Source organism: Typopeltis vanoorti, chromosome 22 (assembly GCF_054136105.1).
Source record: "Typopeltis vanoorti isolate ZY-2024b chromosome 22, IOZ_Tvanoo_1.0, whole genome shotgun sequence".
Lineage (NCBI taxonomy): Eukaryota > Metazoa > Arthropoda > Arachnida > Uropygi > Thelyphonidae > Typopeltis > Typopeltis vanoorti.
This window is the reverse complement of record NC_143570.1, coordinates 42,214,585-42,242,284: the sequence shown is the minus strand read 5'-3', so window position 1 is coordinate 42,242,284 and position 27,700 is coordinate 42,214,585. Positions and strand designations below refer to the sequence as shown.

The following is a 27,700-nucleotide window of genomic DNA, read 5'->3' as shown; positions in this document are numbered from 1 at the left end:
TCTCTCGAGTTCTATAAAAGGATCAATTTCTTAATTTGGGAAATGTCATCCTAAATAGAGACAAAAGGTTGCTGAATGTATAGAAATTCGCCAAGTACGAAATTACTTTGATTTTAAAAAATGGTTGCATTAAGAACAAATGTCTTTGTACGAAATAATCAAACGAAAAATAAAGCAATGCAAGCCGATTGTCTACTAATTGGAAAAAGCTACGAAGACATGGCGCACATAGGAAAACTGAAATTTAAAAAGACATCTCGAGTTATCGTCAAAACCAGTTCTTTATAATGTGATTTTGTCTTACGAATATCAAAGAAATATTAAAGCGGTTTGCACTTACTATATTTAATTTAAGACTCTCTTGACAGTTGACCACGCATGTCACGTGTGGAATATATAAATGAACTTTTCAACTCAAGTTTCAATATTATCCGATATCACACAGCAGGATGTGTTGCTTGCTAACATATATGTTGACAGACAATATACACACCTCATGCATCAGTATAATCTCTAACAACACCTTTCTCTTACATACATTTATTTATATTTCTTGTTTATCTCTCTCTCTCTCTCTCTCTCTCTCTATCTTTTCTTTTCCCTTCCACCACAAATCTTACAGCTAGAAATGTTATATATTTGAAAGTTTTATGTATTTTAAGTATTAAGTATATTTCTTCTTTTTCTTGCATCATTTTGATCAAAGAAATTTATTTCGGGATATGCGAACTTTATATCCAATCCAATTCTGCATCCTTATATTTTTTTTATATATTTTTAATTATAACAAACATTTGAATAGTAATAAAAGCTAAACATAATTTAATTGTACCTAAACTTGGTACCAAAACTGTACCAAGATGCAATTTCGCATTATTTGTAAATTCCTTTAGGTCAGAGAGAATAGATTTTATCGTCAGGTGTGAGAACATCTCCCCATTTATTGGAGGCCTGAAGTGACTTAAAAAAGTTTCATGTTTAGTTTATAGAGTAGGATTTTTGGATCTGGTAAAAAATATCAAAATAATATAAAATCAAAATAGGAAAAATCCTTAACCCATCCCTGGTATGAATGTACTATAGGTTCACAAATAAACCTTTCGTAGGTGGCAGCCACAAAAAAAAAAAAGAAGCTGAACTTGGATGAAGATAGTAATCACGCGGCGTTGATGCAACAGCGTTTAATTACTTCATATTATTTCATACATAAGTTAGAAGTAATACTGTACCCAAAACTGGTTTGTGGTCAATATCAGGAGGTCGCCATTTATGTTTTTAATATAAAAAATAATATTTGTTTTTATGGAGTCGCTATCTAAAACTTAATTCCTTTCACTATATATTAAACTTTAATTTCAAATTAGTAAAATTAAATTTAGAATTTCATATAAAATATTATATAAAATTTAATTTTTTCTTCAAATTTAAAAAATTTCATAATTATTATAATATATGATACAATACACCTTAAATTTATTTATTTAAATTCTTTATTAATAAAGTAATTGATGCTCCATCGATATAAGATGAAGGAATCAATCGACCGTGAGATGCGGTGATTGGTTCATTAATGCCCTTGGGGGTGATGGATAGCAACGCAAAGCTGTACCAATGAAGTTTAACTGAGGTTCGGCTGTTGCTCTTACCCCCTTGGGCGATGAGTTTTTGAGTTGGCTCTCTTAAGGTTTTTGCCTTAAGGGAGAACTTTGAGTCTCCGGGGAAGGTGTTCTCCGGCACGGCCCGCTGAGGGGCTTTGTCGGTGAATTATTTTCCTCGGAATTTGAGCGGTTCTGCTCAGTGGTCGGGGAGCCCGTCACTGAGTGGAACCAACGCTGAGATTAGGACGGTCTTTCGCCCACTATGGAGTGGCCTAGAGATCGTCCGTATTTTTGAGATTTCACCTTTACTTACATAGTCGGTGATTGATTTTATATGAGATGCCCATATAGGGTAACGGATGGCAATGCTGAACCAATGAAGTTTAACTGAGGTTCGGCTGTTGCTGTTATCCTGGGTTAATGAGTTCGCTCTCTTAAGTTTAAATTTTGCCCTGAGGGAGCAATTGAATTACCGGGGAAAGTGTTCTCCGGCACGGCCCGCTGAGGGGTACTTGCCGGTGAATTATTTTCTTCGGAATGAGCGGTTCTACTCGGTACTCGAGTTTCACTGAGTAGAACCAACGCTGAGATTTGGACGGTCTTTCGCCCACGAATGAGTGGCCTAGAGATCGTCCGATATTTTTGAGATATCACCTTTACTTACACATACGGTGATTGATTTTATATGAGATGCCCATATAGGGTAACGGATGGCAATGCTGAACGAGTGAAGTTTAACTGAGGTTCGGCTGTTGCTGTTATCCTGGGTAAATGAGTTCGCTCTCTTAGGTTTTGCCCTAAGGGAGCACTTTGAGTCTCCGGGGGAAGTGTTCTCCGGCACGGCCCGCTGAGGGGTACTTGCCGGTGAATTATTTTCCTCGGAATATGAGCGGTTCTGCTCAGTGGTCGGGGAGCCCGTCACTGAGTGGAACCAACGCTGAGATTAGGACGGTCTTTCGCCCACTATGGAGTGGCCTAGAGATCGTCCGTATTTTTGAGATTTCACCTTTACTTACATAGTCGATTGATTCATTAATGCCCTTGGGGGTAACGGATGGCAACAATGCAGTGCTGTACCAATGAAGTTTAACTGAGGTTCGGCTGTTGCTGTTACCCCCTTGGGCGATGAGTTTTTGAGTTCGCTCTCTTAAGGTTTTTGCCTTAAGGGAGCACTTTGAGTCTCCGGGGAAAGTGTTCTCCGGCACGGCCCGCTGAGGGGCTTTGTCGGTTTTATTTTCCTCGGAATTTGAGCGGTTCTGCACAGTGGCCGGGGAGCCCGTCACTGAGTGGAACCAACGCTGAGATAAGGACGGTCTTTCGCCCACTATGGAGTGGCCTAGAGATCGTCCGTATTTTTGAGATTTCACCTTTACTTACATAGTCGGTGATTGATTCATTCATTACCCTTGGAGGGTAATGGATGGCAATGCTGTAGTTCTAATGAAGTTATAAATTAATGAAGTTCTAACTGAGGCTCGGCTATTGCTGTTACCCTCCTGCCATGATCAGAGCTTTAATTGCTCAATAACACCTTATCCTACACTGTCCTCTACAGATAACGGGGAATATGAAAAGCATTCTTGCTTCGCCCCTTTAAGCCAGTCCTTATAAGGACTATAAGGACATCGATATAAGGAATGAATTAATTCAATCGACCGTGAGATGCGGTGATTGATTTATTCAATCCAATACCCTTGGAGGGTAATGGATGGCAATGCTGTAGTCAATGAAGTTCTAACTGAGGCTCGGCTATTGCTGTTACCCTCCTGCCATGATTAGAGCTTTAATTGCTCAATAACACCTTATCCCTATACTGTCCTCTACAGATAACGGGGAAGATGAAAAGCATTCTTGCTTCACCCCTTAAGCCAGTCGTTATAAGGACATCGATATAAGTTAACCGAATTTCCATTGATTGATTTGTGTTAATGGTAAAATGTTAATATATTGTGTTTGTGATGTGATATCAAAAGGGCGTATGTTTTTGTAACTATCATCGTATTAATAATATAATATATAATACAACCAGATAGCAAAATAAAATGGAAATCACGTAATATGATGATGTGAGCTAATAGCTGGTTATAATCAATTGAGGTTGGAACAGTAGAAGCACTGAAAAAAGAAAGGAGTCACATTCATCGAGTGTAGTTAGTATGAATCAGCCTTTTTGCTACTTCTGTTTAAAGTTCGATGGTAACACTCAAAAAACATAAAAACCGTGAATTATATAAATGAAGTAAACACGTCAATAACTGACATCTGAATAGTATTTAAAGCCTATATAATATGATCATGTTAAAAAAAAATAAAAAAGTTAAATAAAATTGTTAAATGATAATTGAATTGTGGCGTTACAATTTTTGTGATTGTTGTGTGTGTGTGAGAGAGAGAACGCTTAGACGCAGCAACAGCACAATCACAACCTGGTAGGTCACATAAAATAAAATCACAGAGAAAAAGAGATCATTAAGTGCTGAATCACGTGGCCAGGAAAAAAAAAATCCGTTCTAGTTTGAAACACTCCTTACCTAATTCCAAAATGTACAAGCAACGTCATCACCACAACTGTTCGTCGTGAGCTGAAGAAGATAGGTTTCCATGGCCGCCTGCACACAAACCTAACATTAGCAAAGGCAGTGCCAAGCTCCACACCACTGGACTCTGGAACAATGATAACCCGTTCTCTAAACTGATAAATCACGCTTCACCATCTGGAAGTGCGACGAATGAGTCTAGGTTTGATAAATCCCAGGAAGACTCTACCTGCCGAATGTATTATACCAAGTGTTAAGTTCGGTGGAGAAAGCATCATGGTCTCTAACTTTTTTTCATGGTTCGGGCTGAATTCTCTCTAATTCCACTAACGGAAAATCCTAATGCTGAGGCCTATATTCTGGACAATTCTGCGCTCACTTTATGGCAACAGTTCAGTGAAGGCCCTTTCCTGTCTCCATTCAGAAATCAACGTCTGAAAAGGAATAGGTTGATGAGCTGAGTGTTGAAGAACTTGAATGGCCTGCAATGAACCCTGATCTCAACCCCATCGGACACTTATGGGGTAACTGGAACTGCGATTGTGAGTCACTAAACATCAGACTAACATCACTAAAACCGGTTGAGAAGAATGGAAAGGAATTACTGTAGCAACATATCAAAATCTAGTAGAAGGCCTTCCAAGAATATTGAAGTGGACAAACTCAACCTTTCATATTAGAGAGAGTTGGGATGAGCAGGCGTCCGGATAGTGTATATTTATGTAGTCACGAATAATATTAAGTTTTACTGACTGTGTATATATATTTCATATAATGTTTATGCATTTCACTAGAAGAGTAACACATCAGAAATACATGAATTGATTTATTGGGACATATTTACAATATGCATTCATATCTCTTAAATAATAAATTGATAATTCTGAAATAACAAGATATTACATGAAGATTGGAGCATTTCTTGCTTCTGATTTACATCTTTAGAAATATGAAAGAAATGAGAAAAAAAATTAATACTTATATTGAGCAAACCAATTAATAGTAGAACTTGTCATTTTAAGTTTCACATATCGTGAAATGTATCATGTCTATTTTACCATATTTTTTTTCTTTCTTCTTTCTAAACCATTTCTGTATATCTATTTTAAATATCACAATTGTGTAATGTTAACTAGTTCTTTTACTCATCCTCGTTTACTTCAAACTTTGCAGTAAACAACCTGTTTTACTAAACATCATCAAACATATCAATAGGAACAATTTGCCTGCAGTTTATGAAATATGGCACACGTTTTCTGAAACGAACCGTTAGATTCTGCAAAGTGACTGTTTATACTTTCAGAAATAACAGTAAAACGAAGATAAATAACAATTGATTGCACAAAGTCAAAAAATATTAAAGCAGTGGCATCTAGGAATGATGAGTTTTCCACTGACTGATGACGATGAAGAAATCTCCTTTACGATCACATCACAAGGAAAAGAATCTTAGCAATGTTTCGTAGAGAAGTTTTGGGTGCACACCTGCTTCAGCAGTATAACGAACACCACGCACTACTCCGTTGTCCCTATGGAAACCAATCTCGCCAACAATAAGTCCATCGGAAGTTTTTTCTTCATAGCGAAATGCTTTGTATTTACCATCATCCATTCCGTAACTGAGTTTGTAAAGATTTTCCTCACTGATGGTATCGTTTTTGGTGTCTTCGATCAACTTCTCTAATTGCTTAGATGATGGTGGTGGTATTGGTTCTTCTTTGTTATGCTGCCTACTGTCCAAGGCTTGGGAATCTATTCTAGCAGATTCCCTTGGGGATGATGGAACAACTTTTTCCTTTACTTGTAATTCTGGGGATTGCACAGCAGTGTTTGCTAGAATTTCACGTAGAACTAGATCGGGTAGAGGCTCTACTAGGTCATCTGATTCGTCGTTCGATGAAGATCTCTGCAGAGGTACGAGATGACACGTACTCATCAGGCAACAAAGACACAGGAAGATGAAAAGTGGCTGTAGAAAAAAAGAAAAGAAAATGAAACATCGAATACTAATAAAATAAACATGGTTATTCCGGATTTGTTTTTTTCTGTGAAAACATTTTTTTGTTTAATTTAAGATTCTTAAGTGGTTATGATCTCAAAAATCATAAAATTGTTGGCTCAAAAAGACGATTGGATTAAAAATGATAACTTATCTACCTTTAAAACATTATTATATGATTTTTATGTTCAATAATCCCTCTATGAAAGGTTGAAACATCAGAATATTAGTGTTGTGTACTTCAAAAATCCAAAGGTATGACAACCATGTCATTACGCGAATTATTTTTGAATTGTAATTATTACGATCAATTTAAAATTAGCGAAGGGATGATTCGTGGTTGTTTTGACAGGTTTCATGACAAGTACTGATATTAGAGAGTTCATACGGAGGTGGTAAATATTTTCTCCATCCTTTACGGTCAGGTTTTTACTCCCTCAAAACAGACAAACCAGTTGGAGAACCCACACAATTGATAAGAATAATCTAGCGGCATTTGTAAACGAAACACCTGCGCCTAATTTACCGGTTATTCGAAAGTAGAGTTCAGTGAACAATCAAAATGGCAGAAATAGATTAGGAAAGATGTCTACCCTGAGAGAGAGAGAGAGAGAGAGAGAGAGAGAGAGAATTAAGATCGATCCTCATAAGAACGAGGATCACTGCGCAATCTGAATTCTCTGCTCCAAACAAAGCCTATAATATTAAAGAAATTCTGGGAACTATTTTTCTAAACGTGGGAACAGTATGCTATAGTTGGAAAGGATCTGAAATTTTTGAAGAACAATAAATTTTAATCACTATAGCAATTCTATATATTTTTGAATGTTAAATCTGATAAATAATTAATAAAATCAAGGAATGCAAAATATTCAATAGCAAAAAAGTCATGGCCATTTTTTTTCGGGCATGGATTCAATCCTAATCTGTGATATTTATATATTAAGGAGTTCCCTAAAGTTGCTCTTTCTTTGGATAATAAAAGAAGCGTGTTTGAACTGGAGAAATTAGATAATTAACTAATTAAAATGTAAGGTGACAAATATCGCAAAGTAGTATGAGATTGTGAGCCGAATCTATTAAAAACTATACGCGATTACTGAGATGATTAATGAAAATACATTTAAGTGATTGCACGTTGCTCTGATTGTAGCCCACATTATAATCGACTTTTATACGAACTATGAGAGGAAGAAAAAGTGTCTATAAAATGAAACACTTTTTTATATATAAAAGTTTTTTCTAAAATTTATTTAGAAAAATTTATCCAAATTTGTTATTTGAAAATGTATTAAATTATTTCAAAATTTATAAATTATTGATTTATTTTAATATTAGCATACAGAATACACCATATTTTTAAATAAATCTTAATAGAACTTATTCTTTTAAGATAATAATTAAAATGGTCTATGCAGTGTATTGTTTAGATGTTTCTGTTATTTCATTCGACACAAATTTAAATTTGTTTGCGTATCTCGTTCTCTACATTTGTGTGATATATTATATATTATAATATCATACCTCTGTGAACTAGGTCTACTGACGATCCAGTTTGTGAGGAGTGCCCGACCCAGCGAATCTGAAAGAGAGCTGCATGTTCCAGTCCTGCTGCCAGAAGCTTCCGGCCTTGGACGGAATTCATAGTGAGATATTTTTCTCTCTTCCAAATGACTTCATTTCTGCCGCGAGTGAAGACCCTCGGTATAGAGGCAGACGTCAACGTACCGAAGAGGACTTTAGCGAGAGCTCTCAACGACATAGTAGGGGCACAAAAGATATTTGGTTTTACCCCTTATGGAGCAGGTAGTTGTGAAAGATATAGAAACCAGGAATAAGTTAATGGCAGGTGTAGAATGTGAAGGGAAAATGATCTATCCCTTCGTAGTAGGAAGTCCACTGAAGACACTACGAATAGAAAGGTTCCCTGTAGAATATCTCGAGAAGGGAGTGAGATAATAAAAAGATTTTCTCAAAATGGGGAGACGTACGGGACGTCAAAATCACCAACGATGCTGACTACCCCGACTGGAAGACTGGCGAGGTGACCTTCCTTATGGAGATGAAGGCCGAGGTCCCCAACTTTGTATTTCTAGGCTCTGCCAGGGTTCAACTACCCTGGTGTAAGAAAGCAATGTTTTTGGTGTGGATCACTCGAACACCTAGATGCAGACTGCCCCAAGAACAAATGCAGGAACTGCATGTCGGCAGGACATGCCCTAGCCCAGTGTGAGGCACCTTGCCTGAAATGTGGAAATACAACCCACAAGGTAGACGTTTGTCCCAACAGGACACAAGCAGAACGAATAGGAGGTGCTATATCGCCAATCCCAGCAACCACTGCAGTAAATAAACCTGAACCCGAAAAAAAGGACGACATTCTAGTTATAGGCAAAACCGCAGAAGAGCCTAAAACAACGGAGCCGGAAGACTCTCCAGTCATTCAACCCCCAGCTATCGTGACAGTAACAACAGGAAATCAAGCCGCCACCACGAAAAACTCAGAATGGAAAATAAAGAAAAAAAAAGAAACGTAACGCAAGGAAAACTCGCATCGAGACGGAAGAGTCCACAGAAGTAGAAGACATGGAAGCCAGCAACAACACAGAAAAAAGACCAATCAGGCCTGAAGAAGGAGAAACGAAGAGAACAAAACCGGATAACAGATGCCCAGAAGTATCTGACTCTGAGGAAGAGGAAGAAAGGGAGATCAGAATAGAAAACCAAGAAGAGACTGAGGAATCAATAAAAGTCAATATTACCTCAGCCGAGGAATCGGAGGAAGAATCCATCCCCGCCGTGGACGCCCAAAGGGTTCTAATGCGTTTAATCCCAGAAGACTCCGAAGTAATCCTCCAAAGGGCAATAGACAAAATAGGAGCACCTCTACTCCTCCTCACAGGTCCTGAGACCATAAGCTTCGAATGGGGAGACCTCTATATAGAACGATTAAGTGAACTAAACCCAGCACAGCTAAAAGGAATCCCTGAGTTAAACGAAGAAACGGAAAGGAGTCTGTATAAAGCTCTTCACCAAATAATAAATGGCCGGGAAAAAACAGTAGCTTCTCAAATCTTACAGAAAAATACAACAAAAAAAGAGTTAAGGGCAAACTAAAAACTTGTCCTCCTTTCAGGACCAACTAAATACTTAATTCTATTGTACAACTTGTTGGTTTCTCTAGTTCACTAAGGAGGGGGTAGACCTGAGAACCCGGGCTGCGAAGGCTTACGTCGAGGCGGTGCAGCTCCTTGTGGGCTGCATCACTCGGGCCGGGTTCTTCCCCCAACTCTCGGTTCTCTGGTTGATAAAGTCCACCTCAATACGGATCCCGCTATCGCAGTTTTTTTTTTCAGTTGTAAGGCATAGTTTAAGAATAATCTAAGTTCCAAATTTTAACAAACGTTTTTCTTTTTTTTAGGGGTTACGAGATGACGTCTCCAGACACCTGGATTAATGTAACCTAAAGTTATCTTTTTCGTATAAAGTGAAGTGTAAATTTTAAGTTTTTTTTTTTAGAACAGGTGTAAGGAGATTGTTTTACAGACCTTTTAGCCACAACCTCTGGGTTACACAGCTAAACAGGTTGACTGAGGCCTCTTTTTACCTCCTACTATCCTACTCTACCTTTCTTTAACTTCCCCTATTACTACCTGCTGACCCTCAGCAATCTTTATACTCCAAAGGCCGATGATGAAAGACATGAACTCCTATTCTACCTCTGTGTTATGTATACATTTTCGTCATATTATTATCATCATCATCGTTATTAATGTAGGCACTTTCAGGAGTCAGAGACTCGTGAAGGGAAATGGTAAATGTAATTCCCTAGTATCTATCATATATTTCTCTCTCCTTAACATCATTCATCGAAGACGCACTCATAATGTCCACTGGCAGCTAATTTCATTCATTTGCTACTCTTTGATTGCAAGAGCTTCAAAAGAACCTGAACTTCACATTCTTCCCGACCATCTCTTTTCTCAGCTGCAGTTTCCCCAAGTTCTCCCCCCATCAGTCACAAATTTCCCCTGTATCTGTTCTGTAAGAACTCCATACTACTTGTATGTTTTTATCATATCTTTTCTATCTATATATTCCTTCTATTTCTCAAACTTTGAAGGCCATAACTCTTCATTCTAACTTCATATGGAATTTTCAACCAACTAGATATGAATTTAGTTAGCCTGTGCTAGACCTTTTCCACAGTTCCTTATATCCATGGAATCCCCAAGTGACCATTATGAGCGCACTATGCAATCACTTTATCGAAACCTTGTAAAGTGGGAGAATAACTTCCTTCTTCCTACATATTAGTGTTCTCGTCAGCAATTGAGTTATCCAATGTGATGTCTTAACCACCTTAGCAATGTTGGCTTTAAACTATAATTCAATGTCGACCATTACACCTGTGGTTCTAGCTTCATTCAACCACTTACAGCAAAAATACTCAGTCTCCGATGGCTTCAGCCGAAAATACATAACCTTGCACTTGTTAAACAGGAATGGTCCAAGGACAGAACCGTGTGGTACCTCACTGGTCATTCTCATTCTCCTCCCTGCACCACTCTTTGATATCTTTAAGATAACTATGCTGTAATTCATGCCACAAGCCTATTTTGCATACCATCCTTCTAAAATTCTGTCAAATGCTTTGACAAATCTAAATCAATTCCTGTGTATCCATTCCTCTTATCCAATCTGCTGTTAATCTATTGTAAAATCTGAGTAGATTGGTAAAATAAAACCTGCCTTTAACAAATCCATGCTGTCCTCTATAAAAAATCAAAATGTATCTACCTCCCCTGGATAAGATTTCTCACTCAGTCTAATACCTTAATAACTGCTACAGAAATAACTGATTGCATGAATTCTAACTTCACCTTTGTATAGGAGAATGATTTTGTCCTCCTCACACTCATTAAGAATCGTGTCTATATTGAGACTCAAGTTATAAAACCAAAGGGACATTGCTAATTCTCTAATACACGTCTTTAATATACATGTTGATATCTCATCCAAAAAGCCACGGCTGTATTAGCTTCAAGCTCTTGTAATATTTGAAAAATATTACAAGAGCTTCGATTACTTAATAACTCAGCTATTTCCAGTGCATTTGAAACTTTTCTTCCATATGTATTTACGAAGGTTATCGTACTATATCAATTCTTTCTTTTACTCGCCACATAGCGAAAGAATTCGTTCGAATTTCCTTTAACCAGTGCAACTATTTGATATTTTGATTTTATCCTCACTAAGGTTGTCATTTGCCTTGTCCGTTCTTTGTACATAAGACAGACTTCTCATGTTTCACACACTATAGGTTTCATAACTTCTGCGCATGTTTTAAAGCTGGGGTCATTTATCATCGATGCGATTATTTCTCACAACGCTGACAATTAGTCAGTTATAGTTTCCTTCGAACGCCCTTTGACCACACTTTTCATGCTTTATTAATTCTCCTACCATATACTGTAGTTTTCTCATACGATGGGCAGCTACAAGCTACCTTCGCAACTTATCATAATTCACTGCCTTACGCTTCCACATCTAACTGGTCTTGATACAAGCTGTTACATGCATTGTAACAGCTCTTACTAATGCCAATAATTTTCGGTTCATTTGCATTTATTAATTCTAAGAATTCTTCGCGTTTATTCCTGATGATTCTGGCATTAGTGAACATGAACAATAACTAACAACTAAGCCTAATGAGAATTAAATAACTCTTAAAATCTAATCCATCTGAAGACTGTTTAGACAGATCAGTATTTCAAATAAAGAATTGAATTCCCTTTTCTTGAGAATTAAACCTACAAAAGTACACATGCAAAAGAAGGTTTTATATTTAGGTAGATCTTTATTGAATTCAGAAACGAATATCGAAATATCTATAATGATAACGTCTGAATTTCCTTTACTTGTAACCAGAAAAATAAATAGGAAACCGTGCATTTTATTCATTTATTTTATTGAAATAGAAACTACAACTTGTATTTCCGTTCCAACTTTACATACATTCGTTTGTTAACTGCAAAGAATTTGCCCAACCCATCTCCATAATAACAAGGGATCTTGAAGTATCTCACAGACTACAACTGCTTTAATTTTCTTCCGTATCCACCCTATTGTTGTACATAGCGTATTCTGAAAGTTGTCTTAAAGATCTACATAGCAACATGATTCCCAAGGTAAGACCTTGCCATGTATTTCTGAAATGAAATATTTAAAACTAAAAAGTTTATAATCTCGAGATCATGTTAATTATGCTGTACCACCATGACCTAGATAACAGGATTAAACAAAATCACGTGATAACAGTGGACAGAGAAACCTGGTTTTTATCCCATGCTATACCATCCTTATGAATAACTTCACAATTTAAATTTAAACAATCTAAATTTAAATGTATAATTCACTATATACAAAACAAAACAATTCGCAATGAAAATGAAAAAAATATAGCTGAGAATGTCTTTGATATAATTACAGAGTCCGAGAAAGGAATATACTATGTATATATATATATATATATAAATTTTGTTTGTTTACATTAATTAGATCCCCACTCATCAGAATATAGATAAGAACATCAACTTCTGAGCACGAAAATTTGGAAATTGGATTGAAGTACAACATACATAGATTCATGAATGTAATCTACTTTCGTTTAACAATAAGACAATTATAAAATAAAATATGTAAATTATTATTATATAATTTTATTACATTATTATTATTAAATAAAAAATAAGTAAAATATTTATTACATTTTTCAAATTCTTTAAAATAAGAATAATTAAATATATACACCATCAAAATTTTTAAATATTAATGAATACCTCTCTCCATATTCTGTTATAACAATTAAGGTTTTCTTTTAACATTTAGTGAATCACTAAAAGCTAAACAACTGCAACGTCATATCATATAATTACATAATTACAACCGTTACTGGCAAGCGTAATGTCTTTGAGTGTCATTCAGTTTTTGTACAATACAGATCATAGCAGAATATTAAAATTCGCCTTAATATTAAAATTAAAATTTTGAAAACCAACCAGCCACAACCCTGTGAAAGTTTCTTTTCGCTACAATAAATCAAACTGAGGTAACATAAATCTAACTCTACGAGCACAGTCTTACTAAAGTTTCTGCAAACTTTTTTAATTTCCAATCATTCTGTAGAAAGGTAGTTTATTCTACCGGTTGAAGCGAAATTGGGGTCAAGGTGAACTTAATTTGTCCCAGATGAAACCTCGACAGTTTACAGATACAAAGGTGGGCGCTGCTGCTCTGACACCCTGTTATCTATAATTAGTACTTTTCCTATCTCTTTCTCATTTCCTTCTCTCTCTCTCTCTCTTTTTCAGCTACTTCTAATGATAAAGAAAGCAGAGGCTTTACACTCTGCTTTCCTAAACCGACTATGGCGAGAATTCAGGTCTTCATACTATAGACAAACAGAAAAATCAATCGAGCAACGCATAGAAGAACACATCCGAGATATTGAATACATAGCAGTGACGCCTCAGCTTTGTCATAATATATGCGCTCTCTTCAGCTGACCCACATGACTCCTGGACAATGCATTAAGTATTATGGGATTAGTCTGAACTATTACACCAGTGATATAACATAACCGAGAGAAGAATTTGGGAATCCTTAGAAATGACATTGGATCCAAAACACCTGAATATAAGCCTTAAAAAAAAGTAAAGATTAGCATCGTTAATCTTTACTTTTTTTTTCTCAATCCAGTTTTGTCCGAATTTATTTGAAGCCGGATTCAGAGACTCTCGCAGCTGCTGTCACCAAGTACTTGCCCTTACTACACATATAGAAGCAGGGTTCCAAAAAGGCCATAAAATCTCAGTAAAATTCATAGATCTGTCATACGACACAGTTTGGGTGAATGGACTCAAACTGAAATTTGCCACTATAATACAAGATTCAAAGACGAATAAGATCCTAAAGCGCATGGCATCAAAGCGCAGATTGAAGATACAATTGAATGGTAAAAATATCCTCTTTAAAGTACTAAAACACCGACTATCACACCAACTATAAAACACTCAGACTAAATACCAGAGGCCAAGACTGTGCTCAGTTCCGACCTTGAAGTTATGTACAAATATTACACCAAATGGCGTCTTTGCCCAAATTCCTCTAAAACTGAAGTTTGCACATTTCGCTTGAACAATTATCAAGCTGATAAATGGCTGAAGGTCTCATTCAGAGGGAAGACTTTGAAGCACAACCCTAACCAAAAATATCTCGGAGTCACCTTACATCGCTCTTTAACCCTCAGGAAACATCTGGAAAATGTCTGCCAAAAGCTAAAAACCAGGAATAATATCATCAGGAAGCTTGTGGAGGCACAGGAGCCAACACCTTAAGATGTACTGCCCAAGCACTAGTATACTCTTGTGCAGAATACTGTACACCAGTGTGGTATCCGAGTCAACATGTCAGCATGATCGATATGCCACTTAACGATACCATGAGAATCATGACGGGGTGCATAAAGTCTACACCTGTTGAGTAGCTACCAATATTCTCTAACATCATACCACATAAGGAGGAAAGCTGCCGCTGTCAGAGAATGGACATTCTCTGACAGCGGCAAAAGTATGGGAAATGACAACTTACCCATTCATGAGGACCTCCAAAATCTACCACCTATTCGCTTGAAGTTCCACAACCCGATCTGGAAAAATCAGCAACCAGATACTCTCCTGAAACTGAATGGAAGAATCGTTGGCTTACTTCAACAATAAAAATGGACACTTCATTACAGACCCCACAACAGAGACCCTGGCTTTGACCTGCCCAGACGACAATGGACGACACTCAACAGCCTGAGGACAGGCCATGCCAGATGTGTTACCATGATATACAAGTGGGGCCTGTGTCAATTCCCAACGTATGACTGTGAAGTTGATCAACAGACCATCAATCATACTATTCAGGACTGCGCACTGCGGAGTTTTCAGGACACACTGACGAACCTGTTCCAGGTTACCCCGGACGCAATCCAATGGATTAGAGACAATTTGAACTTAAATTTGTGATTTTTAGCATATAGTTTTAATATATATATTATATATATACATACATATACATACATATACATATATATATATATATATATATATATATATATATATATATATATATATATATATATATATATATATATATACAGTATATTATTTGCTTCTCTCTCTCTCATTCCTTTCTTTATTTTCTCTCTCTCTCTCTCTCTCTCTCTCTGCATCATTTTCTCTACTTTTCTTCCTTCCCTTTTTACCTTCCAGGTTTGTTAATTTGTCCCTTCGTTTCATTCACAGTAGAACACTAGCTAAATATAAATGTTTTTTGCTGTCTCCAATTTCGCTTTTAGACCTCCAGTTATTTTAGTAATTTTGTACCTGTTTCTAGTAGGAAACTTCTTTCCTACTTGTATAATTATATATCGACGATTAGGTGAACTAAATGTAGTTTTACAGATCGTGAAGCGTAGTTGGTGTCCTTCTACTACTTTCTTTATGTTTCCTCTACTACTCCACCCCTCTTCACGTTCTGTCGCTTTCTGTAGACATAGCTACGGGTGCGTGCAGAGAAAAAAAAATTTCATGCGCTACTAAATTCCAGTCGATTGTTCACAAAGACAGAACACGAATACTGGGTATTTTTAAATGTTCTAACAGCATTTAATTACGATATACAAAGATATTCCCAACTTAAGGAATAAACAACGTAACCTAAAACGCACACGTTCTTTGATCATTTACGTTGGTAGCTTTTTATCTTACATTTTTATTCAACTTACGCGAAAAACGAGATTTTTCTCTTTAAATTGTATTCATTCACACGAAATTCTCCAGTTTGAAAACATTTAACTGTATTAGAGCCTCAGTATCAGTTTGTTTAGACCAGCGCTTTGGTTGAAAAGGCGGGTTCGAGTCCCGTGTATGACGAAAGGAGCCTATATCAGGTGTTTATAATTAAATGATGAGTTAGTCTCATACGAAGGAGATGGTGCCACGCTTTCACAATCTTTTCTCAAATTCATGCACTGCCAAATATCGCTTATACTTTTAGTAGATTTTTTTCCAAAGTCCCAACGTCAACGCTATAAATAACATCAACTAAAAATTATCTCATTTGCAGATTGAGATGCGATTTTGGGTGGCATTCATCAGTTTGTAGATAGGCATAAAATCTTTTTATCGTTCGACGATAAATCATAATACACCTTTTAGCTACTTTAAGGAATTGTTTTTGGCCTTCCACTTCTGCATGCAAATCATTCGTAGCATAGTTGCACAACCAGTTCATTTTCAAAACATCACAAATATCGAGTTGCTCATCTGATCTACCCATTCGGAGAGCTTGATAAGTTTCAACAATTATTTTGATTGGTAATCAGATTCTGGTGTATTGTTTCTAATCACAACATTAATCACCATTCCCAGATTAACTTTTGGTGTTTTCTGGTCTTCCATTTTGACTCAACTAAATCAACAACTCAACAAAAAATGTTTTCACTTATGTGGCTTTTCAGTTAAAAAACGGAGATGTGATAAAAATCCCGGACTATCTTAATTTCTCTGAGAGAATGACATAAATGCTGTTCAACTCTGTATTTCTCGAACTAGTTCCTTCGGGAATCCTGTTTTTACCACTGTCGGAATATTTGCATAGTTCTGGACTTTGAATATATATTCTAATAACTATTAATTAATTAATAATTTTATCACTGTACTAATACTATTAGTATATTATTATCAATGTTATACTAATACGAATTAGTATCTATACTATATTATACTAATAATTAATATACAATGCAAATTAATTAAATAATAAAAAATTAGACAGATATGCCTCATTCTAGAAACTAAACATGGAACTTTTTTAAGTGTCTTCAGACCTCCAGTGAACAACGTTGTAGTCTCACTCCGGACAATCAGAATCTTCCATCTGAAGACCTTCGTAAGCATACATCCTGAGATTTGCATGCACGGCTTGATCAAACAGTGGAACCCCTATGCACTCAACCAATCAATACTTATTATTCATTTAATAATGAATATAGCCAGTATTCATTATTTATTTCCGACTTGGATGACCTAGTAGGCAGTATCTTTGCTCTAACTACGAGGCTATGGCTTAAAAGAGGTTCCATGTTTGAACTGTTTGATAGCACATTAGCACTATGAGTGGAATAATTTTTTTTTTCTCTTTTTAGTTATGTTTTGTATTTTTTAAATTTATTTTTTACATAATCCGGAAACTCTAGAGACCAAACACGGAACTTTTTTAAAAACCAATTCAGGCCTCCAGTAAGCGGTGTGCCAGTCGTACACATGAATCATCTTTCACCTAATAATAATCGCAAAAATCTGCGCCTACCAAGGTATGGGTAGATGCAGCGTGTTAGTTGCAGAGAGGATACCCGAACTAAATGAAGCAAGGTCATAATCTCAAAAGCAATTAAGATTCTTAATGTACTTATATTACCAAAGAGATTGCGGTATTTGCAATAATAAGCCATGTCTGGATTTGCAAGGTCTTCATTGATCTGTTGGGAATATTTTCTCGTTATTCATATCGTTTACGAAGATAAAGGCTTTCAATTACTTCCTAATGTAGGCGAATAATGACAGTCTTCGTATTGTTGCAATTACAATTGCTGTCTGATCAAGCACGTCGGCTGATAAAATCCTACAGCATGAAACCCTCGAGGAAGTGAATTATAATAGCCTTAGTGTGTTATCCTTTGGACCATTTCCGGTATTTCGTTACCTTCCGTTTCGACACAACTGATCGACAACCCTGTCAACAAAAGCTCACTCATGCAGTGAAGGGGGCTTCTCAGTTAAAAACGATACAAAGGAGACGCATCTGACCCTTGAACGGACCATCTGTAAGAAACAGGAAGTCGAACAGAGAACTCTAGGGAATTGTTTCGTTTTTCTTGTTCTCTGTAAAAACATTTTTTTTTTTTAGGGGAAGGGGATAACACTGTAATTTTCGTAGAAAAAAAATTCAAAATTCAAAGCGTGCTTTCAAATTTTGAAATACTTTAAAATCATCAATTTCATGATAGAATTTTTGATATATAACTTCCAAACTATAAGCGTATTCCAGTTATTATACTAAACTTTATTTTAATATTTAATTGTTAAACTAAAAATAATGCAATTATTTCATTGAACCCTATAATAATATACATTATATTACACTATATTATTATAATAAAATTAAATTTAACCCTCAATAATATAGTAATATTTACACACCAATTTCAGAATAACATAATAATATTATTATTAGAACAAACGTTGAACGACAGTTGTTCAGTTTTGAGGGAATGAACACCTGATTTCCGGAAAAGTCTTTTTTAAGACTTCCAGGGTGACAAATGGCAATGCTAAATGCTATAGCCAATGAAGTTTTAACTGAGGCTCGGCTATTGCCGTTACCCAGCCATGACTAGAGCTTTTTAGCTCAATAACACTCTATCCATACAGATTTACTTCATTCAGATGACGGGATAAAGAGTCAAGGACTCAGTCCGTCGCCCAGTTCTTTTAAGAACTTAAGACAGTTGTTCAATGGATACAATAGGATGAGATTTTGGAATTGACCGTGAGATGCGGTGATTAATTATTAATACCCTTGGAGGGTAATGGATGGCAATGCTGTAGCCAATGAAGTTCTCACTGAGGCTTGGCTATTGCTGTTACCCTCCTGCCATGATCAGAGCTTTAATTAATAGCTCAATAACACCTTATCCCTACACTGTCCTCTACAGATAACGGGGAAGATGAAAAGCATTCTTGCTTCGCCTCTTTAAGCCAGTCCTTATAAGGATAAGGTAGCTGTTTATAGGGTGAGCTACTGTGAGATGCGGTGATTAATACCCTTGGAGGGTAATGGATGGCAATGCTGTAGTTGAATTAAGTTCTAACTGAGGCTCGGCTATTGCTGTTACCCTCCTGCCATGATCAGAGCTTTAATATAGCCCAATAACACCTTATCCCTACACTGTCCTCTACAGATAACGGGGAAGATGAAAAGCATTCTTGCTTCGCCCCTTTAAGCCAGTCCTTATATAAAGGCAGTTGTTTATTGTTTCACCAAACTTTAAAACCATGGGTCCAATTTTCGTTTTGTATGGTTGCTCAAACATTGAAGTATTATATTATAACTTATGATAATAAAACATGAAACAATTCATATGTATTATTTTATGTTTTATGATCATTTTTGTTATGTTATGTTACATATATTTATAATAGTAACTTAAAATAATAAATATAGTGCATATTATAAGTTACAATAATATCATAAATATAACAATACTAATGATAAAAAAATTAAAATGATGACTATATTATATATTGAATGATATAATCACGTAATCACAAGAAAGATATTTATTTAACCAAATATTTCGGTCTGGAAATAGCAGACCATCGTCGGTGGTATTACAAGAACAGTTTAAAAAATATACAAGCTAGAATACTAACAATAGATCGTTGAAATTAGAACATGCCGCGTGATGTTATATCACTAAGTATGAAACGAAATATTTTGAAGTAGAAACATGATTGAATTTGCTATTAAAAAAAAAAAAAAAAAAAAAAACAAATTAATGAGTAATCTTGATTAGGCTTTCCCAGATTTTTGATATAGATATGCAGTCATTACGATTTGTAGAATATGTAGCTGTTTAACAGCTACATATTCTCCTATTAACAAATTGTCTTCTCATTTTCCTTCTCCTAAAGACAAACGCTCAACTTTATCTCTTCCTGGAGTTTATCAAATTCCTTGCAACTGTGATCTCTCTTACTTTGGACAGACTGGACGTTCTCTTGAAAAAAGAATCCAAGAACATCAATCATCCATTCTTCACAATAAACCTGAAAAGTCTGGTTTGGCTCAACACGGGATTGAAACTGACCACAGCATCCTTTGGTCCAAAACGCGCCTCTTACATAGATCGCGTTATAGGTTCGAACGTTTGTTCAAGGAAAGCGTGGAGGCCTTGCTCCATCATCCCAACCTGAATCGTAATGACTGCATATCTATATCAAAAATCTGGGAAAGCCTAATCAAGATTACTCATTAATTTTTTTTTTTTTTTTTTAATAGCAAATTCAATCATGTTTCTACTTCAAAATATTTCGTTTCATACTTAGTGATATAACATCACGCGGCATGTTCTAATTTCAACGATCTATTGTTAGTATTCTAGCTTGTATATTTTTTAAACTGTTCTTGTAATACCACCGACGATGGTCTGCTATTTCCAGACCGAAATATTTGGTTAAATAAATATCTTTCTTGTGATTACGTGATTATATCATTCAGTCTTATGTCGCAAGTATCCTTAAAACAATATATTATATATTATAATTTTATCAGTATTATTGTCACATAACAGTAACATTATCACACAAAACCTTAAAATATCAGTTCGAACTACTTTTGCAGACTTTTCTTTATAACTTAATCTCAATATTATGATATAGAACGTTCATAAGTGTATATTATTTTGATAAAATTTTAGAAAGTATTTTAGACTATTTCAAATTTTGACTTATAAATTCAAAGTGAAATATAATTTACAGTATTATTTCTGAAAGAAATAATTACTTTCTTAATGCTTATTAAATAGTATGCATTACCTACGTTGCAGACAAATAAAATACACGTGTATGTGATACTCAAGATATTTACTTTACTTCGAAAAAAAAAATGGTGAAAATACTAGAAAAGAGGCATACAATTTTTAATGCTTCTCTGTATCACGAATTCTATTAAGTTTTTTTCTTCTTCTTTCTATTACTCTCTCATATGTATTTCTCTTTTTCAAATACAGATTGCTGCCTATTCTTGTTCTCAAGTACGACCGGTTGAATATGTTTAACATATGAAAGATGCCCTGAACTTCCCAGATCAGTTCAGCTAATGTATCCACCCTTCTCCAACAGACGCTCTACAAAAATGTCCCGGAAAACTTTGGGAATGTGTACCAAGGTTACCAGCTGGTTCTTGAAAGAGCTAGGCGTCCTTGCCGACAGACATACACTCCGAACGTGAGATGCACCGTGCATTGGCCCAAACCCGAATCTAGGATAATAAGGGTCAGTTTTTTGACAATTCCACTGCATGTCCGTTTACTTTAAGCAATGTTTAAGGTTTGTGTAAAATAGCAATTATTCACAGATTTTGAATTTTAGTAATGCAAAAGAAGGCGACCATCTGAAAACAACGTAATAACCTTGTAGATGAGGCTTGATGATTCCGACAAAGAACACAATGGTCGCGAGAGTTTTGGCAGAACTATAAGCTATCATAGTTATCGGATTTGCTAAAGGGAATAAATTGATATGTTATTATTATTATTATTATTATTATTATTATTATTATTATTATTATTATTGTTGTTGTTGTTGTTGTTGTTGTAATATTTGTAATTGTATCGTAATATATGTAAGATGTAAGTCAAGAAGAAATTATGTAATGAGTATTGAATAATAGGCAACCTTAAAAATGCATATAAAGCTTTTTCAACCAAATATGTGCATATGAAATTTCTCTTTCTCTAGATATAAATGTCCTATTCTCGAAATAAGATTAATGATACATTGTACACATACCAAGCTATTTTAATACATATACTTTACTCTGTTTTTCAGCTTAAAATTATCATCCACAAAGGAAAAAAAAATAGCTTATTTTCGCACGCCTACTTTATTATTTCTAGCTTCATTGTTTGACACGTAATATTCCTGTTTCAATAAAAACTAGTATTAAATGCACATTGATAATAAATAATTATAAAATAGAAACTTGAAATTTATTTGATAAGTATCACACACACAGTTTCTCTGACATAAAAAGATAACAAACCACGAAGAAAAATAAATAGTGCTTTGATACTCACTCGGTGCATTGTGGCTAAAGACCGCACAGACACCTACTTTTACGGTCCACTGAACTTGACTGCAATACCCCAACGAAGCCACTTTTTGGCTTCTTTTTTTTCTTTTTTCCACAGCTGTTATATCGAACAGCGTCTGTCCATTATCAAGGATTCTGGTCGTTTCGCGTAGACCTTGCACGAGTTTCCTGGCCGACGACTTTAGCCGCACACTAAGTGAATGTACTCACTTTCCATTTTATATTCTGCCTACTGTCGGTACGGTTCTTCGTCACATAGCCTCGTTCACAGAGGGGAAAAAGCACTTTCTCAGCAGAAGGGCTAATCATATGACCCTTCCCTGTAGGCTCTTCCGTTCCTTTTTTTTTTTTTTTAACTTTCTCCCTGTGTCTCTCATTTATACGTAAGAATAAGGTGCTGTTAAATCCCAATGACTTCGGTGAGTAGTGAATTATTGAAACTTCAATGAATAACTATTAACGCACGATCTTCAAGAAAAGAACTGTGTGAATAAAAGAAAAAAAGCTATTATAAGCTATTTTCTTCAATTATATTATAATAAAAGCGTATCTCAGAATAGAGCATTTTCTCTATCATTTTATAAGTGAATATGTTCCTTTTATTGGTAATCATGTTCGAAATAATGTCAGGAGCGAGGGCAGAACTATTCTTGACATTAGCACGTAACAATGTTTAGACCGGAAATTGCAAAATGGACAATCAATTTTTTTTTCCCCTACTCAGTCATTGTGATATTTCAAAACAAAAAAAAATTGACCTTGGATGTTACAATGCATCTCATAGATGATAATGACAGAAAAAATAAATAAACCTTTCGTTTGAAAACAATATTTGCAGTATTCTACTTAATTTGAGATGTTTATTTATTTTTTTTTAATTTCGTGATTATTACTTTCATCCTTGATAAACGTCTTGAGGTCATTGGTGTCCCTCGGTTCCTTCAACACACACACACCCCCTAGAGAAAAAAAAAAAAATTCTAGGAATTTTTTCTAGTGACCTCAATCCTTAAACCAAGGACATAAGAAAGAAGTTTACTTTTAATCATTCTTTAAAAAGGAATGAAGAAAACTTCAAGTAACTGAATATCAGGCGCAAAAATATTAGAATTAAGAAACGGTATACTCAAGTAATCTGCCTGTAGTTAAAAAGGAACAGAATATTTCTCTCTCTCTCTCTCTCTCTCTCTCTCTCTCTCTCTCTCTCTATTTTCTCTCTCTTTCTCTCCCCAGTAAGGTGTACTGAGATGTTGCACTGACCTATAATGATGTAATCTTTGCATTGTGAAAGGCTAAGGTGTCGAACGTAGGCAGCGCAAAGAAAAAAAAAATTGTTTTAATTTTCTTAAGTATGCTATTAAAGTTATGTGATAAATGTAGCTAATATGTTCAGTTTCAGAATGAAATGAAAAACTAAAACAGTAAATTTACTACATATAATTAAAAATGAATTTTTATAAATTAAGCCTCCTCAAGCAGCTTCAAAAGTTCATTTCTCTACTTTTCATATTAAAATAATTTTGCCATTTGGTCTACAGCGCCACCTAATTTTTTACATCTAATTAACTAGTATCGGTAATTCATTGTTTAAATAGCCAATAATAGACCATCTGAAACAAAAAAAGAAATTGAACAAAAATAAAATGATAATCATTTAATTACTCTGCAGACACCGATTGCACATCACAATGCATTATCCATTTATACTGAAATGCAATTAGAATTTGTTCTCCGAAGATAACCTGTACTTAAGTGTCTAGAAGGTTACGAACGCACCCAACATCAATCACAAACAAAAGGGGCGTTTCTCAAATCTCAACAGCTAATACTATAAACATAACAAAGCACCCACAAGGATATCTTTATTATTATTATAACATCCAAATGAGGAAATACAGGTAACACATTCTGCATGATAAACAAAGTATGATTTTTTCACAAAAAAAAATAATTTTTTTGAATATTTAAAACTAACAGTTTTAAATATTCAAAATATACAGGAATAATTAAATAATACGAATGTCTAGTTCTTGATAAATGCTCTTTTTATATTTTGTTTAAGGGTAGGTCCACTTACAATGAAATAGCAAATGTCGACAAAAAATTCTGCTTTTACTCAGTAACCTCCGCATCTTGCATTATGTTACCGATTAAATAGCGACTAATTTTGGAAAGACCTGGATTCAAACCTGTTTAGGGATACGTGACGCAGTCTCTTTTACAAATGCGTTCTCCTTTTCAGACAAACCAGCCGCAGAACACATCCAGTTGAGAGAATTACGCTCATCCCATGACTTTAGTTGTTTATATAATCCGAAGCCAACATCAATAATGATGCTCTAATTAAACAATTAATTTGTATATAAAAATGACGCATTTGAATAAAATAGTAGCGCCATCTATCAGTCGCTTTGTTAAAAACAAACCAAACTAGAAGAGAAAACCTAATTTGTCGTGCAAAAGTAACCTAACTGGTGATTTAAATACATAATTCAGTAGTTGGAAGTTTGTTCTCGTAGATCGCTTAGAAATAAACAGTATTGGTATTTTTCCTTGTGTTCTTTTCCATTTCTTGAGTCATTCACACACCTTCGGCTTTGACTAAGCACTTCGGCTTCAGACGGGAGAGTTGTTGATGGCGTTTCGTGTCCTTGAACCCGAGGCTGACCTAAACGGTATTCAGTGGCCTTGATCAGAGTCTCATAGCGTACCAAATAGACGATTAAAAATCGACTGACCTGTCTATTTATGCAGTTTCACCAGCCGAGGTAATAAAAAAAAAAGCAATTTAACTTTAACTAAGAAAAAACAAACATAATAAGGAATATAAAATAACAGAGATCCCAGGTTAGGTTTAGAATTAATGCTTTGGAAGGATTTATCTTTTAGTAAAGACGTGTATGGCAAATTGCATTCTCTGGCCTAGTTAATTGGCAAGTAAATATCATCTCTGCTCTCCAACCTGATAGGGGCAGCATCCCATAATGCCATGGATGTCTTCCAATATAACTGGTACTCTTAACAGGTAGGTGATTTTCAATTGCCGCTGTGAGACCACGAGCTTCCCTACCACCATCATTTTGCTTATCGAAGGTCGAAACGGCATGTAAAATAATTGGGAAAAACTACTCTCTAGACTAAACTTGGAACTATTTCAAGTCAAAGACAATCACAAATATTCAAGCTCATAGTCAGCCTGGAATGTCATCCCTGTTGGTTGGAGAATTAAGACACTATCCATTCGCTCAACAAGACTGGCTTGTGTTTGTAGAGTTATAACATTTTTAAACAATGTATGTTACACAAACACTTTTGTTTCAGTCTTTTATTGACAGATCAGTAGTACTGGTAATGCTCAAGTTACCTGTAACCATTTGATCTTAATACACAAGTAATTATTATTATTTAAATTCATGTTCACTCTTTTGCAGATGAGCATCAACTTAAGAAGCAGCGAAAAAAAAAAGAACAAACAGTGAGATTTTTCTAAATAATAAATATTATATGATTTATTCAACTATTAGGGATAAATAAAAGAAAGGAAAGAGAGAGATACATTTAGTGAATGGAAGCCAAATTGAAGTAGAGGTAAGTGCAAACTTCAAAATGGGAAATTACACTTTGAAACCATGCATGAATCTTATTGTTCCACCGAAGATACTAATTGTGAAGAAGAAATAAAATATTTGAGTTATTAGACATGAAACTGAGAGAAAAAAAAATGTGTCCTGTTGGAGGACCTAAACATGTACGTAGAAAATTCATAGCCTGTAGAGATGTTCCAGGAAAATTTGGATTAAAACAAATTCAGGAATAATAGTACTGGCAAGTACCTGCGGGATATCTGTTCGGGACATGGAATAGTCGCTATTAACATCATGTTCCAACATAATGATATGCATAAAATTGGCATGGAGAGAATATATGCAAATTAAAAAAAGTCCTTGATTGAGTTCTTGTTGATATTTTCACACTGGTTCAGGACAAGAGTATTGCAAAGGATTTTAAAAAAAAAGTAAGTCGTCGTCATCATTCCCCAAGACAAACATGAGTTGAGAAGAAAATTTGCAAAACAGTATTTTATTTTAAAACAACAAATTGCTTTTAAACCAACAAGCGAAAGTTTTAAAAGCAATCAAAATCGAACAGCTTTCAAAAGTGAACTGTCGACTCAAGTTACAAATATCATTGGAGAAAAAAAAGTAAAATAGTCTGAAAACAAAAGCAAAATCTGAAGAAAATGTTAGTACTGAGGCGGGAAAGCATGTGTCATATTATATGCAAGGATAGAATCGTCATGGCGGATTCAAGCGGTCCATAGGAAAATAATGAATCATATCGAGTGTTCCTAAGAAGTAAATACGCTTTGAGAAATGATAGGAAAAAACGCAAGGATTTGGTGCCAAGAATGTAATGTTCAAACTTTTATGCAGATTTGCGTAAACATCACTTATGCAGCTTATATGCAAAATACTGGGTCACGTGAGTCACCACGAGCTCCAGAGAACTATTTAAGAATGTTGCTGTTAGCAACAGTCAACAGTGTTAATCACAATGGGATCCTTTCGGAGTTCGATAAAAGGCTTAATGTGGGTGCTCGTCTGGATGGAACTATAATTTTAAAAACGGTAGAGCTGACTGGGTTCTCAAAAAGGTGATATCCCTGGTGTTTAATCAGTGGAAACATAACCCACTTTGCTTGTGTTAGAGGCGTAACTGTGGTCCTAAGACAGTCTGTCAGAAACGAGATCGCCGTATAAAGCAACAAAACTTTTATTCAATGAAAAGCTTTCCAAAATATTTTCTAAAAACAGCACAAAATTATAAAATACATCTTTCTTTTCGCATTCATGACGTTGTAAAAAAAAAAAAAAGAGATAATATAGTACTCGAATTAAAAAATGTAAAAGTATAAAATATATATTACATATTGTGTTCAAATTTATATATATACCAATGAAAGCACACGGATGAAAATATATTATTATTATTATTATTTGTGTGAAACAATAATCCTCTATAGTCTGACTGTGTACGGCCGGACACCGTCTACGCTACACGACCCACCATACTGAACAACCTGCTGGCTTAACTGATTTCTAAAATATTTACACATATACAATGATCATCTTGAGTGACATTGCAACTTATACTTTTTACAAAATTCAGCACTAAGTGCTACATATATGGTTAATTTTCTACATTGGATTTCAATTAAACATTTTAATAATACTTTTTTGCCTTTATATTATGTATTTACAACACATGGTCTTCTAATATTAACAACGAAGATTGTACAGAAATTTCTGTATAATGAATGACTAATATAATAATGTTAATAATAATAATAATAGTAGTAATTTTTTTTGACAGCGACAAGGTTTATTATCATAAAGGGTATTTATGTATATATACATGAGACATTTTCTGTACCAAGGATTCAGTACAACATGCAAATAATAATAATAACAATAATAATAATTATCATTATTATTATTATTATTACATTATTTTTTTCATATTACATAAGAGTATCTTCAGTATCTTCTTTGTTGTTGTATACTTTACTAACTGTTTTA

General features: G+C 35.0%; 1 protein-coding gene across 1 annotated transcript; it reads right to left on the bottom strand.

The window, feature by feature from the left end:
* Nucleotides 1–5,067: 5,067 nt before the first annotated feature.
* Nucleotides 5,068–22,275, bottom strand: LOC150094355 (uncharacterized). Its single transcript, XM_090412330.1, has 2 exons — nucleotides 22,105–22,275; nucleotides 5,068–6,104 (listed from the first exon to the last, which is right to left on the bottom strand). Exons 1-2 carry the CDS (start codon nucleotides 22,111–22,113, stop codon nucleotides 5,568–5,570), a joined length of 546 nt encoding a protein of 181 aa, XP_090268456.1. The 5' UTR covers nucleotides 22,114–22,275; the 3' UTR covers nucleotides 5,068–5,567.
* Nucleotides 22,276–27,700: the final 5,425 nt, after the last annotated feature.